This window comes from Colias croceus, chromosome 8, assembly GCF_905220415.1.
Source record: "Colias croceus chromosome 8, ilColCroc2.1".
NCBI lineage: Eukaryota > Metazoa > Arthropoda > Insecta > Lepidoptera > Pieridae > Colias > Colias croceus.
This window is the reverse complement of record NC_059544.1, coordinates 7,060,672-7,074,768: the sequence shown is the minus strand read 5'-3', so window position 1 is coordinate 7,074,768 and position 14,097 is coordinate 7,060,672. Positions and strand designations below refer to the sequence as shown.

At 32.8% G+C, this 14,097-nt stretch overlaps 3 protein-coding genes across 5 annotated transcripts; 1 reads left to right on the top strand and 2 right to left on the bottom strand.

Moving 5' to 3' along the window:
- Nucleotides 1-5: 5 nt before the first annotated feature.
- On the bottom strand, nt 6-8,410 carry LOC123693518 (pre-mRNA-processing factor 40 homolog A). Of its 2 annotated transcripts, none has more exons than XM_045638664.1 (18): nt 8,138-8,410; nt 7,549-7,764; nt 7,190-7,345; nt 6,825-6,973; nt 6,391-6,548; nt 6,109-6,236; nt 5,799-5,947; nt 5,608-5,719; nt 5,160-5,285; nt 4,910-5,039; nt 4,594-4,700; nt 4,220-4,325; nt 3,600-3,829; nt 3,042-3,239; nt 2,697-2,801; nt 2,210-2,443; nt 1,768-1,916; nt 6-947 (listed from the first exon to the last, which is right to left on the bottom strand). In XM_045638664.1, the coding sequence occupies exons 1-18, from the start codon at nt 8,138-8,140 to the stop codon at nt 944-946; spliced, it is 2,460 nt and encodes an 819-aa protein (XP_045494620.1). In that variant the 5' UTR covers nt 8,141-8,410; the 3' UTR covers nt 6-943. The 2 variants fall into 2 exon arrangements, with proteins under 2 accessions (XP_045494620.1, XP_045494619.1); XM_045638663.1 differs by having other exon boundaries at nt 6-748.
- A 701-nt stretch (nt 8,411-9,111) lies between these two features.
- Nucleotides 9,112-10,580, top strand: LOC123693791 (barrier-to-autointegration factor). The gene is made up of 2 exons (XM_045639009.1): nt 9,112-9,379; nt 9,463-10,580. Exons 1-2 carry the CDS (start codon nt 9,254-9,256, stop codon nt 9,607-9,609), a joined length of 273 nt encoding a protein of 90 aa, XP_045494965.1. The 5' UTR covers nt 9,112-9,253; the 3' UTR covers nt 9,610-10,580.
- A 67-nt stretch (nt 10,581-10,647) lies between these two features.
- Nucleotides 10,648-12,660, bottom strand: LOC123693790 (syntaxin-5). Of its 2 annotated transcripts, XM_045639008.1 has the most exons (4): nt 12,542-12,660; nt 11,961-12,363; nt 11,248-11,456; nt 10,648-11,173 (listed from the first exon to the last, which is right to left on the bottom strand). In XM_045639008.1, exons 2-4 carry the CDS (start codon nt 12,355-12,357, stop codon nt 10,715-10,717), a joined length of 1,065 nt encoding a protein of 354 aa, XP_045494964.1. In that variant the 5' UTR covers nt 12,358-12,363; nt 12,542-12,660; the 3' UTR covers nt 10,648-10,714. The 2 variants fall into 2 exon arrangements, with proteins under 2 accessions (XP_045494964.1, XP_045494963.1); XM_045639007.1 differs by having other exon boundaries at nt 11,961-12,614.
- Nucleotides 12,661-14,097: the final 1,437 nt, after the last annotated feature.

Genomic DNA, 14,097 nt, shown 5'->3' with positions numbered 1-14,097 from the left:
AAGCATTTTACAAAATGAATTTTTTATTTAAAGTTTTAAAAACTGTAATTTACATTACCCAGTTTGCTAGGTAGATAAAAGACAAGATTACATAAATGTTATTATCTGATCTTATCCTAAAATGTATGTCGAGTTAAACACTACAATCAATGATATCAATAAAATATACATTAGAAGATAACTTATATTGACAGACAAATGCACATCATAATGTACGAGTAATTGCGATTAATTGGGACAGCATAACTCTACTATGCTAATATAATAAAATTTCAACTAATTACTATTCCACACTACTAACACAACAGACACCTGAGCATTATTCATACTGTCAGAAAAAAATATGTACAAAATTTCACTTCAGTTTTGCTTATTCACTAAATTGTTTTTCACTGCGCTATATGAGAGTGACACTATTATAAAGCGATCAAACGAGCGAGCCGCCCGATGAGCGACCACCACCGCCCGCGGGCATCACATAACTTATGCGTCTGAATCTTCCGACGGCGCCTCGAGTTTGGGGGGGGTGTCGGAGGGGGGGTCGAGCTCGGCGACGGCGGGGGCGGGGGCGGGCGGCGAGTGGGGCAGGTCGAGCGGGGCCGGTTTGCGGGGCGGGCGCGGGTAGTCGTTGAAGATGTGTATGTGCGGGCGACGTCAGTCGGTCTCCTGCTCGTGCAGCTGCGCGAGCAGCGCCGCGCGCCGCGACTCCAGCTCGGCGTCGCTCCACGCCGGCACCGCGCCGCCCGACCTTCGCATTCATACACATTATTTACTGGCCGACACGTTTTGGCGTATATTGCTGGCGCTAACTGTGGCGCGAGCAATATAATCCAAAACGTGCCGCCGTTTCGCCCTTTCTGGACGAGCCGTTAATTACCGCGCCTTATGATACGAGTACATAACTAACGACCGCCCCGCTAAACGCGACCCATGAATATTATGGTTATCTGAAATTAATGATTTTATAGGTGAAGTGTGTTGTCGGGCAAGGCACTCGTACCAAATCAAAACAATAATAAAAAGCATATTAAATTACAACATTAATATTAATAATGTCATATAATTGCTTTTTTCTTTTAAATTCAACTAGTGCAAAATAAATAAATTTCAAATGACTACTAATATTACAACTTCTCACCTTGCAAAATCCCTATTGCGTCTCGTAAGCATAAAATGAATGAAAATAAAGGAAGCTCCATGTACTTGGAAAGGATCCAATACAAAAATATATGTATATTTAAAAATAAATTCGTAAAATTCTTCTATTGATTTTAAATTTATAGTAATAGGTATACTATTCTCAATCCAAATTCCAAATACACGGGTATTAAATATTTATGGTCAATTTTATATTCTAAGTAGATGAATGGTTCATACTTAAAACTAAGTTTACGCTAGGAAGTTAGTTATGAGAACTATGATCAAGTGAACTATACAAATCAAGCAAAACCTACTTGGATCATTATTAAAATGTGAGTGAATATTATTCAATCTATTATGAATGTAAAATATTAGTTACTGTGTAAGCTACATCCCAATCCCTCCAATGTACTACAAAATACTAATAGTGGGTCCTTTTTGATTTTAAAAAATTTTTAGCTGTATTTTTGAATATTTTTATTATGTAGGTAATTTATATAAATTAATGCCATGACGTTGCGAACAAAATATTATGGTAGCAAACAAAAATTATAGAAATCAAAAACAACCCGCTTACTAACACTAGATGGCGCTTAAACCGATATAGTCATAAACAACAAAGCTCACCGCTCCTTCTTGTCCTTTTTGTCCTTCTTCTTCTTGGGCTTGTGCGAGGGCTCGTCTTCAGGGCTGCTGGGCGCTGACCTCTTGCTCTTCTTCTTTGGGCGAGGCACCTCCTCTTCGGATATACCACCCTCCTCTGGGGTTGGCGATTTCTGTGAAATGTTACATTGTGATATTTTTAGTAAAAAAGTTTATTGAAAATAAATAAGATTATTTTTTTCATTTATCAAATAAATTTCTGATGATTGATATGACCAAGTTTTATGATATTGAAACTAATTCAAAGCACAAATTATTTTTTAGGAAATATTTTAAAGTTTTGCAAAATTTTATAAAAAACCTTATTGACAATGATAGGTCTTCACATAACTCCCAATTTTATTTTCATGGTTAGTAGAAACAAACTTTCTTTCAAATAAATAAGTTAAAACATCTTTTAACATACCGGCGGCGGCGAATGTTTCCTATGTTTCTTCTTAGACTTCTTATGTTTGCGCGTATCTTCCGACGACGGCGAAACAGGTGTCGGCGACCGTTCCACTTCCCCCTTCTCTAACTCTCCCGGCTCTTCCTTCTCGCGGTCACTCTTCTCAGCCTTATCTGCGTCTCGCTCGCCCTTGTCCCGGCTGCGGCTGTCTGAGCGAGACGGCAACACTGGTGACGGCGATCGGGACACCGACTGCAAATATGACGCCATTATGGATTACGTAAATGGAGAAATTATAAGATAAAATTTCATTGAAATCAACAAAATGGTGATACATTTTTTTTATGAAAACGTAATCGCTTTGTGGGTTTATAAATTACCATATTTTTAAAAAGGTTACCAATTTATAGATACAAGGTTATAACTAATATAACAATTCTATTAATTGAACAAAAAAAAATGCAACATTAAAGAAGGAAGACAACTTATTGTTGAAATAACATACCAAAGATGCAGAGCGAGAACGCTTCTTCTTCTTCGATCTTTTCGACTTCTTTGGCTTTGGATGATGATAATGCATACAGCTATCCTCTTGTTCATGTTGGAAGTCCTGTTAAAGGTGTTTAATTTAAATTTATAATCACAAAATTCATAAAACATTTTTTTATCTCACGATTTATTAAACGTTCATTGATATACTATATTTCGTAGCAGTAAAACTCAAAGTCGCTCATTTTGAAACTCTGCCTTAAACACGCGAAGGCAGAGTTTTTGAGTCAAGTTGTTTATTTTTCGTCAATGTGTTAATATTCAACACATTCTAAGGAAACAAATAACTCCTAAATCTCACCTTATATATACGAATCCTGTCCTCCTCATTGGGTACAGCGGCAAACTCTGGCGCAGTAAGATCTAACTTCTCTCGCACCTCCTGCCAGCTGAGCTGATGGTCCACGTCCGCATCAGAGAGCGCCCACTTGAACGCGCTCTCTATCTTCTTCTGCGCTTTCGTCTCTTCTTTTATCTTTTCTTTGTTGCGCGCTTCCGCCTAGTGGGAGGAAAATTAAAAAAAGTAAAATGTATGGGTTTGTAATGCAAGAATTGTTTTATTTTATTGACGAGATATATCGTAATTTCTCAACAAATAAAAACAAAATGACGTTAGAACATAGGTAAAACGCTTCTATCGCATTATTACAAAATTGTATGAAATTTATGACCACAAAAACTGCTAAGTACATGTTGGCAACTTAATCGGAAATGCCGTACTAATACAAATACATTCATCCACACAATCATTTTGCTCCAAAGGTCACCTTGTTATTTATTTACCTCTATTAAAGTGTACTTATTCTACTTCAAGGTCACTAAATGAACGAGAAATTAATTCAACAAAGTTTTTTTTTACCTTTTCAAGCAGCGAGTTATACGTAAGCTTGACGTTGCCCGCATCAAGTGACGCCGACTTGCTATCCTCACATACAACTGTCGCAAACTCCTCGAACGTGGTGTCAGTTTTCACTTCAAACTGCTTCTCCTTGAGAATTTCCTTTATAACCTTCTTCTCGTCGTGGAATCGCGCCTTCAAGTTCTCCACGTAGAATTTGAATAGATCTAACGGTGTCGATCCGCTTTGACCTAGAGGTTTTATAAAATTATAAGTCGTAAAAACATCGTGTTTCAAGAGTCTCTAATTGATACGACACTAAGAAAAGGAAAAATAAGAAAAATACGATATAACTAATATGTTTTCAACTACTTATCACAAAATAATAAATAGAAATTCTGGGCTTCTAAAAAAAAATAATATCTATGTCGGAATTACAATTGACATGTCTATAATTGCATAGAACCAGAGATTTAAAAATATCTTAGTATAATTTAGAAATTAAAGATATTTTAACGGATTTTAAACGCGATTTATATATATTTAAAATCCGTTAAAAAGTCTTTAATTTCTAAATGTATAATACTCGCGTAAAATCAAACACTACACCTACTTACTATAATTTTTTTATTTATACTCACCGAGCATGGCTGAAAACCTCATATCAGCAGAAATTACTGGATACAGCTCAACCCATAGTGACATTGATGTTAACTTGCCTTCTTCGTGCAGACCGTCAAGTAATGCCTGTTGTAATAAGACATACTTTAAGTTTTGGAACTTGGAACTTGTTTTGGATTTTTTTTATTATATACTTACAGTTAATAAAGATGTACATAAGATCTATTATTATTGGTCTTATGTATAAAAAGTAAAATTAAATATTAATTTTATATTTTACCATACAAATTCATACTGAAAAATACATAATAATATTTAAAAATGCATCAACCGTATGTAAAAAGAAAAGTGCAACAAAATTGGGTTAGCATTTTATTTTTTGTTATAACCTTACCAAAAAGTTATCCCTGTTTTTCCTCTGTTGTCTTTTATTCCTCTTTTTGACCTGTTCCTTTTCTTGAGCATATTCCGCCTCTAAATTTCTTATGTGTTGCTCAAATACTAAAAAAATGAAAAAGACAGCTTTACATTGTGAAATATCACAACTTTCAAAACTTGTAAAACATAAACATTATTAAGTATTGCTCTTTTAAGCTGATTAATTGCAGGTTGTAGCTGTTTGCATTAAAGGAAACTGCTATTTATTATATAGTCATGTAAGTAATGCATATTTTAAATACAATTTTTTGTACAGATATATATCTGTATACCTATGAGTGCATCTTCTTTATCCATTCCCAGTAGACTAACATCATTTTTAAACGCCGAGTTCTCCAGAAGCAGTACCTGGGCTTCACTCCAAGTACTGCTATAAGTTATTTCATTCATATTTTCCAATACCTAAAAACAAAAAAAGAAACAAAAGAGACAGTTTTTTTGGTCAACTTTATTTGTTACCTATATTTAGTTCAACATATTTAAATTAAATAATATGTTTTTAAGTATAAAAGAATAGAATACCTGTGCCAACATTTTCATGTTCCGTTTCTTTAGTGCTTTAGCTTCTTCCTTTTCACGTTTGGTGATTGTGAAAATGCAGTCCTCATATATGTCGCGGCGATCAGAATCCGGTACGCAGCGCCAAATCTACAATAATTAAACAATATGTAACACAAAACTACCTTTTTAAATGCGTTTTCATCTGCACTGCTTTTGGCGCGAAAATAAATGTTGACATGAAAATATAAATTAGGAATACTTTTCCCATACTGAAATGCCCATAGAGAAAATATACAGAAACCTGGTCAAATGATTAACTTGCATTTTATTAGTAACTTAATTTGTACAAATTTTTACACATTCTATATTTTATATAAAATATTCTGATACTCACTGATTTACAGCTGATAAAAAAACGGATATAAATTGAATAATGCATTCAATACAAGTTTGACCATTTGTTACATACCTCAAGATTCCCAAACATTTCCTCACATTTATAGTATTTGGTGAGTGAAGTTACTCTGTCACAGCTTAACAGAAATTCTTCAAGATTCTCCCTATTCTTCTTAGTCTTCAATCTATAAAGAACATTTTAAATTTAATATAAATTTAATAAGAAAAAGGAGTACTTTAATAATGTACTTTTTTATTTCCAACCTCTGTTCTTCTCGCTCATCCTTAATCTTTTGTGTCTTGTAAGCATTGAAAGCTTGTTTTTTCTCACTTAGTTTCTTGAAAGTAGCATATCGTGGATCTTTTGATATTATCTTGACACATTGCTCCCATGATGCATTAGATGGTACATTCTTAAAAAAATCGGAATGATAAACAATGATAATAATCTTCAAAAACATTTTAAGTAAATTAATGTAAATTTTTATTACATAAGGAATAGAAATGAAAAATGGATGACGCTTTTTGTATTCGTTTTTAAAATTTCGTTTTAGCAGATTTATTTTTTATTTACCCTGTCGCGCAAAAGTTCCTTAAAAGCTTCAATGGCCTCTTTCTTATCCTTGTATTGGAATTCAGCCGTCATTTCTGATCCATCACCTCCATTCATTTGGGGTGGAGCTGCAATTTCTTCTGGTTTAACTGTAAAATCATTAAAATATAAATAAATGCAATTTATATTTTTATCTCAAAACAATACAAATAAATGACCAAAATTTTAAGCTCAAATGCTAATAAAACATGTTCATATTAATCAATTTAAATAAAATTGACAGGACATAGGAATCTTGCTTACTTTCATCAGGTATCGGAATGGCATTAGCTAAAGAAGGATCAATAGCAGCTAAAGTTTTGGCCATTGCTTCATCCAAGGCTGAACTCCCAGTGGTGCCTGTGGCAGGTGATGAGGGCAAGGGTACATCTCCAGTAGGCAATTCTGCATTTAAACCAGTTCTGAAATTATTAAAACAATAAGAAATATGTTGATGTTTGTTATCCTTTATTATTTTGTGAGGATGGATGTATATGTATGTGCAGGTGTGTATGTTTGTTACTCTTTTACGAAAAAACTACTGAACCGATTACAATGAAATTTAGCACTCATATAGCAGGTAATTTGGATTAACACATAGGATAGGTTTTATCCCTGAAAAACCACACATGAGTATTAATTAATTAAGTAATAATGTAAGATCAAATCAAACAATAAAAATCTGTGCTATAACTTACTGCGCTGCCTCTTCTGCTGCAATTTTGTCTTTTATTTCTTGTAATTCATTTGGAATCACCCAACTGGATTCTTTTGTCTCAATATTATGATAGTATACACGGCCTGCATCTGTTGTGTACTCTTTCCAGACGCAAGATGACAAAAGTTTCTGTAATTTATTGTTAACTGTAGTATTACCATTTATGACTGTATACATATTTAACCTATTACTTACTTACCACTTTATTTTGTTAAAAAAGTAATTTTTAAATAAAGTTATAAGTACAAGTATATTATAAATTTTAAACAAGTGTGTACCTTTATTACAATAAAAACAACTCAGTAATTTCATTACAATAAAGCTAGGTTAAGTTTGGATAATTACCTCAGCTGCAGTTTTCAAATCATCTGGTTTTTCCCACAAACTCTGCTTTGTTATAGAATTGTAATAGTATGTGCGTCCATCTGGAGCTTTATGCTCAGACCATGGGCTGTTCTGGTTAGCCATTGGTGATATTTCAGGAGCTGGTGCACTTAGATCCTAAAATTATGATGGATAAACTCCTCTTTATTTGTTTTTATAATAGAATTTATTTTTATACAATACTTATGACATATACAAGGTATGTAACCAAAGTGAATTTGAAGTTTTTAGTCAGCTTCTCTACACAACATACACAAGACACAAAAAAATAATGTAAAACTCACATTCTTACCATTACAACAAGAGAAATATTTACTTACTGGCTTGAATGGTGGAAAACCAGGTGGTGGCATTGAAAATGGCATCATTGGAGGATATCCCATCGGAGGGGGGATACCAGCCATGTTAGGTGGCATGCCAGGCACAGGGGGCATAGCAACAGCTGGAGGCATTGGTGGAGGCATGCCACCTAGCATAGGTGGTGGCAACATTGGGGCTGGTGCCATCATACCAGGAGAGCCGGTCCTTGAAGTATCCTAAAATTATTAAAAAATATTATCTTACTTTTTGTTCTTTTGGAAAAAAGTACCAGAAATTGTTTTATTTGTTTTAAATCACTAAATCACTTCTCTGTTCCTATGTATACTTATATCTCTATAACTACGCAACGGATTATGATTTTTTTGTAATACACGAAGTGATTGAAGAGGAACGTTTATATGTATAATTTTTTAGTTAATAGACATCGGGCGAAGCCGCGGCCGGAAAGCTAGCATTTGTATATCTGACAATAGGACTCTACGGAATAAATTCTCAATTATAACTCAATTACAATGTTAAAGTTTAAATATAAAACAATGATAAAAATAAGCCTAAATGAAATCAAGATACAAAATATATTAATCTTACCATGTTGTATCAATAGCTCATCGAAAGACTATTCCATTGAAACACACGACACACTGCCTATTTATTGTATTGTTAGTAATTTACAGCAGCTTTTTTATATTAAAGGTATTATTTATCAATAATAACACCGGTATCTCATAAAACTATTCAAGCCACAGGGCAAGTATATAATATGTTGATGTTCTGCTTCAAGAAACAAGATCACCAAGATCACTGAAGATAATGCTGAAGATCACCAAAATCCGACGCTGTGACGCTGTCGCTGGTCGCAGAGTGCGGACGTGAGACGTCAGACAAGTGACAAGTGACAACCACAGTGACAAGGATGAGGACAAGGACAACTGACAACGACACAGATTATACAGTACTCCAAAAGACACTGGAGATATCGTCTAGGATTGCCGACTGACGAGAAGTTCATTGACCCTAACTCATGTTTTTTATCCCTTTCACACCTAACTTGGTATTGCCACTGTTAATACAAAGTTTTCCCAAGGCTACTATGTATTCTTTAATATTCTGTGCAAAAGGTTAGATTTTGTACATGAATACGTTGGTAAATTGCCAACAACATCATTCAGAAGCATTCTTGGATGAGACAATTATTATTTAAGCTAAATAAATTAAGTATCGGAGACAATCATTAAAAAGTCACACTCCCTGATAATGGGTAGTCACTGTGGTAGTCACCAAGAAGATGACTGACGGATTTTTGAGTTTTTTGACTGACAGGCTACCGTCACCTACCGCTTGATTTGTTTGTGATTGTGTATGACCGTGAATTGACATGTTTAGGGCATTGTTTAGGGCTCTAACGATTTAATGATTCGAGTGTTTTCGGAAATTATGACAATTAGCGAAGATTTGCATGCGCATTATTAATTTTGAAGCACTGTAATTGCATTTAAACAACAAACTATTTTAAGTCAATAGCAACACCAAATTATTATGTCAATTTTGCCTTATGTCATAGCTAAAAAAAAGCGTTGGTTTGGCTTGGGTTTACAACAGAATTTTTTATAGTCGCGCGAACACATTGTGATTTTTGAGATTCAGTTCCAGTTTAATAATAACTGTGAAATTTGGTGATTATTGCTAAATTAAAAAAAAAGTAAAATGTCTAGCACTTCTCAAAAACATAGAAACTTCGTAGCAGAGCCTATGGGAGAAAAACCCGTAACCGATTTGGCTGGAGTCGGAGAAGTGTTAGGGAAACGACTAGAAACTGCCGGTTTCGATAAGGTTTGATTTCAGATATTATAAATAATTGTATGTATATTTTATGAATAACATAGTTGTGAAATCCATGATTTAATAATTTTCAGGCTTACGTAGTTTTAGGACAATTTCTGGTTCTAAAAAAAGATCGTGAATTATTTCAAGAATGGATGAAAGAAACTTGCAATGCTAACTCAAAACAATCTACAGACTGTTATCAGTGTTTGAAAGACTGGTGTGATGAATTCTTGTAAGTTATGTTGGTAAAAAAGGGGTTTATTCTAGAGTGACTACATTTTAAAACTAAACACTGTTTCTCGTTTCCACTTCATTGATTAAATATGTAAATGATGATAGACTATACTGTCTAGAACAATTGATAGTAAAATTTTCATATTATGTTTAATTGATTAAAAATATATGTTACTAATAATGAAAAGGGGTATTTGTCACATATTTACATCTGTATCATATAAAAATTAGTAAAATTTAGTAGGTACAGTATGGCAGTGTTTATGTACTGTTATTAAAAAAATATTTTTGCTTGACTGGGTTCACGTTATTGATACTAAAATATACCAAACATTTTAATTATAATTAGAAGGTACAATTTTAAATCCAAGACTCAAACACAAGTTTTTAAAACAGCTACTAATAAAATATATCATTAATTCTCATCTTCCAATAAAATATTTTGTTGATATTCACTTACAAGTTGAAATTATAATGCACAAAAGAAAATAAAATGTAGAAAACACCAATCTTAAATATTATAATATGTATTTGTTATGTCAATGTGAGTTCATTAATACAAATGTATTGTAATTAATTTTTGAAATTGTATAGGATATTTACTTAGGCCCCTATTATAATTATCATCGTATATTCATAGAAGTATATCACTATTTAGGACTAATTTACAACAGTTACTGTTAAATTTGTTTATGACCATAATATTATATCTTTGATTAACACAAATCTTATAGCTTTTCTTATTGTTCATTTGAATCCTTCCCACTAATGTACAAAGTTATTAAATAATTGTTGTCATACTTCTATGAGTACATCTTCTACCTTTTACTTATTTTATAATTTAATAGAGGCCTTATATTCAAGTTCATAGACAGTGTAAAATTATAATGATACAATTAAACATTGATGTATGTAAATAAGTAAAAGATGATTAATATAAGTAATAACTTTATATTTTTTTAATTATAACTATGTGTCTGTTTATATTACAAATTAAAATATTTTTTGTTATATAAACTGAAATAAAAGTAAATACAATATTATTCATTATTGATTTTTTCCCTTGATTATCCCACTGTACATTTTTTAACTAGGCACAATTTATAATTAAGCCATAAATACAACAAAGAATATAAAGAAGAAAATTAACACCCCAAATACTTTAAACATCAATGCTCTATTACCAGTTACACTTTGGAAATATTTCATTATTTCCCGATGACCAGCTTCAACATTCATTTCAGCTTCTTGAATATTAGTATCAATTCTACCTATTGCTTCATCCTGCTCTTTCACCATGTGTGCTAGCTGTTGAAATATACCACCCAGTTCCACAATTGTACTCTCTATGTTGTGCATGGTCTCTGCTCTCTGTTGCACATATGTGTCAGTGTCATCTCGTAATGCCATTTGTTGGGTTTGCAATGGCATAGCTTCTCCCAAATCAATACTAACTTCATCAGGTTGTAGAAGAGAAGGTACTTCCCTCACAATGGGTGATGAATTTGAAAACTGTTCACGTCTACTATTTTGATGCTTTAGGTTTTCTGACCTGACTTCAAGAACCTAAAATAAAACAATGGTGTCAATATTTGAATGATGAATTAAATTAAAACAGAAAACTTTTTTTTATATCACACCTGTTTGAATTGATTACTCATGGACGCAAGTCGGGACTGCAGTGCTAATACCACACTGGAAGAGTGGCTATGCATACTTTTACGGCCTCTAGGCATTTCACCCAATCTTGCAATTTGTTGATTTAATGCGTTCAGGTCTCCTTTAATTATGTATGTCAATTCTTGTATTTCCATAGGTCGATCATCAAATAATGACTTTTTCTTGGCAACTAAAAATTAAAAGTTTTATTAAGCTAAATAATATGCATGTTGTGTAAGTAGTTAGAAGCAGAAGGCTATTTATTTCCAATTAAATGACAAGTAACTTTTAGCCGTTTAGATTCTTATTTCTAAGTTTTTTTTGTAACTAGAGCTTGATGCCTACAATATTTACACCCCAAATTGTTCTCATATTAATTAATTTTTATATTTATCGGAAATCGCATAAGATTCAAAAGATTTTCTACTTTTATATGAAACAAATTTACCATTATGTATTAGTAGACTTAACCCAATAGTGGCAAATTTTTGGACAGATGTTTTCTCACGCAACTTAATATTTTATTTTGTTACCACGGGCACCACCTTGTTGCTTTTGTACTCAGATATAGTGCTTTATTTGGGACTTTTAGCAGTGGGTACAAAATTACCACAATAAGTCAGTAGGTACTTATTATTAAACCTCCACTATTACCAATGCTTGTGTACAAGTAAACAAAGATTTATTTACTTACGTAAGGCTAGTTTCTCCAATTTCGCATATGTACTTGTTATATTTTTACTTATAACTTTCGCCATGCTCATAAATTGAGAGTAAGTAGCGAGTACTGCAGCTTTTCGTTCATCCTTAATGATAGGCCTTGCTAGTGTTCTTCCTTGAAGACTGCGAACTGCTGAGGCAAACTCCTGCGTCCTATCTCTTGCAGACATAACTGGTTCGAACACAAATTCCTCTAAGAAATCAAACACAAAATCTTGCTGATCAAATCCGTCCACAGATGGATTTTTATGGTTTGCGGAAGCGGTAGGTGGGACGTGAAATCCTTTTTTATCTAATTTATTATATGGTATTACTTCTGGTAATTGAGGTGGCCGCTCTGACCCACCAATATTTCGACGACGAGGAAGCATCGCATTCTAAAGTGGAGACAACAAGGCTACTTTAGTTTTGACACTTGTATCATAGAATGATAATAATATGACGGTAAATATTATTTTATCGTTCTACAATGGAATAATACAATAATGATTTTTATTGTTTTTTTTTACAAATTTAGTTTAAATGCTTAATTATTTTGATGAAATCACAATTTACTAGATATTAAAATGACGTTGACTGTTGACTTCATATCCCTGGCAAAATGTGGACGTGTCTATTCATAATTTATAAAGATAGACACTCATGGTATATAATCTATGAGATACACTGTCTAAAACTTGAAAACATTGTTAGCAGACATTGTTTTACATTCACAAACAAGTATTACATAATATTTATAAAGTGTTGTAAAACGAAGTCTCCTAAATGTCTACATTTAAATTGCTTGCTTGCTCAATATAAACTAGAAGCGAAGTATTTGTATAAAAATCGTAATATATCGTAAGTCAAATAACCTAGTACCCATTTTATTGCAATTAGTGACAGCAGAAATTTGACATTTAAAAGTGACATTAGATTATGACAAATACTGAATAGGTACATCAAAAATATTTTTTTTCAATTTAACTGATAAAAATTACACATAGCTCTTAATATCATATTGATGAATATTTTACGGAAGATATTGTTTACGTGAGGCTCCAGAGAAGTTTAATTGTTACAAAAATTTAACATTGATGACAATGATAAAGAAAAATGATTACTTTTTTAGCACAAACGTTCAACATCGTGGCATCTGTGATCCAATATTTCTTACAATTAGCATCTTTCGTTGGACAAGTGATAGTGGTTATAGTAACAACCATTTTAAGTTTTATTGCAAATAGTATAAAGAGTATATTTTTATTCTTCCAAATAGTTTATGAAGACAATGTGTTTATATTTACGGAAGAGCTACCACAATGGACCTCACAATATTTCGAAACAATGCATAATCAATATTCTTCTGTACACAATGTGTTATGGACGTTATGTAGTCAAGTCCAAGTGCAAATAACATCTACAATAAGCTCAATCAAATATATAGTTGACACATTTCTTATGGTGACTTTAGAAGTCTTGATATTGCTGAAAAAGTCTGTTTTACTTATAGGAAACGCATTATGGTTGATATTGACTTTTTTGCCCATCCATCTGCCCTATCTTATAAAAACATTAACAAAACATGTGAAGGAAACTGCTGTCACTGTGGCCATCAACATATACACAGTTCTTTTAAGATTTACAAATTTTCTATCTGATGTGCCTTTAGAATCATTTATAGGCATAATGACTGCTATAGCTATAGCAAGATTCTACTTAAGTTTTCAAATGCAAATACATTCAAAGGTAATAAATATATACTGGATAATAATAAGAAAGATGTGGTATTTATACCATTCAGTATACAACTATTTCACAAATCCTGATGTAAGGATAATTACCAGAGTGGCTAGTGGAGAAGCGATAATATCCAGAGATGCTAATTTTGAGGAAGAAGATGATGATGATGTTGCGAATGCCGCAGATGCTCTATGTGTTATTTGCCAAGAAAGACAGAAATGTGTGCTAATATTACCATGTAAACATGTTTGCCTTTGTCGGGAGTGCTGTTTAAGACTTTATGGATATCAAAGGACATGTCCAATTTGTAGGACCTTTATATATCACTCAGTTACTATCTATTTGTGATATAAACTATGTGTTAAATAATAAGGTTTTTTAATGAGACA

Bases quoted from the DNA above. Each gene is read 5' to 3' on its own strand.
- LOC123693518 (XM_045638663.1), bottom strand. The intron at 5,720-5,798 runs GTTGGAAATAAA...TGTTCTTTATAG, and splicing joins GATGAGCGAGAAGAACAGAG to ATTGAAGACTAAGAAGAATA. The intron at 2,444-2,696 runs GTATGTTATTTC...TCATATTTGCAG, and splicing joins GTTCTCGCTCTGCATCTTTG to TCGGTGTCCCGATCGCCGTC.
- LOC123693791 (XM_045639009.1), top strand. From the start codon at position 9,254: ATGTCTAGCACTTCTCAAAAACATAGAAACTTCGTAGCAGAGCCTATG. The intron at 9,380-9,462 runs GTTTGATTTCAG...AATAATTTTCAG, and splicing joins AAACTGCCGGTTTCGATAAG to GCTTACGTAGTTTTAGGACA.
- LOC123693790 (XM_045639008.1), bottom strand. From the start codon at position 12,357: ATGCTTCCTCGTCGTCGAAATATTGGTGGGTCAGAGCGGCCACCTCAA. The intron at 11,457-11,960 runs GTAAGTAAATAA...TTTAATTTTTAG, and splicing joins ATTGGAGAAACTAGCCTTAC to TTGCCAAGAAAAAGTCATTA. The intron at 11,174-11,247 runs GTGTGATATAAA...GTTTTATTTTAG, and splicing joins TGAGTAATCAATTCAAACAG to GTTCTTGAAGTCAGGTCAGA.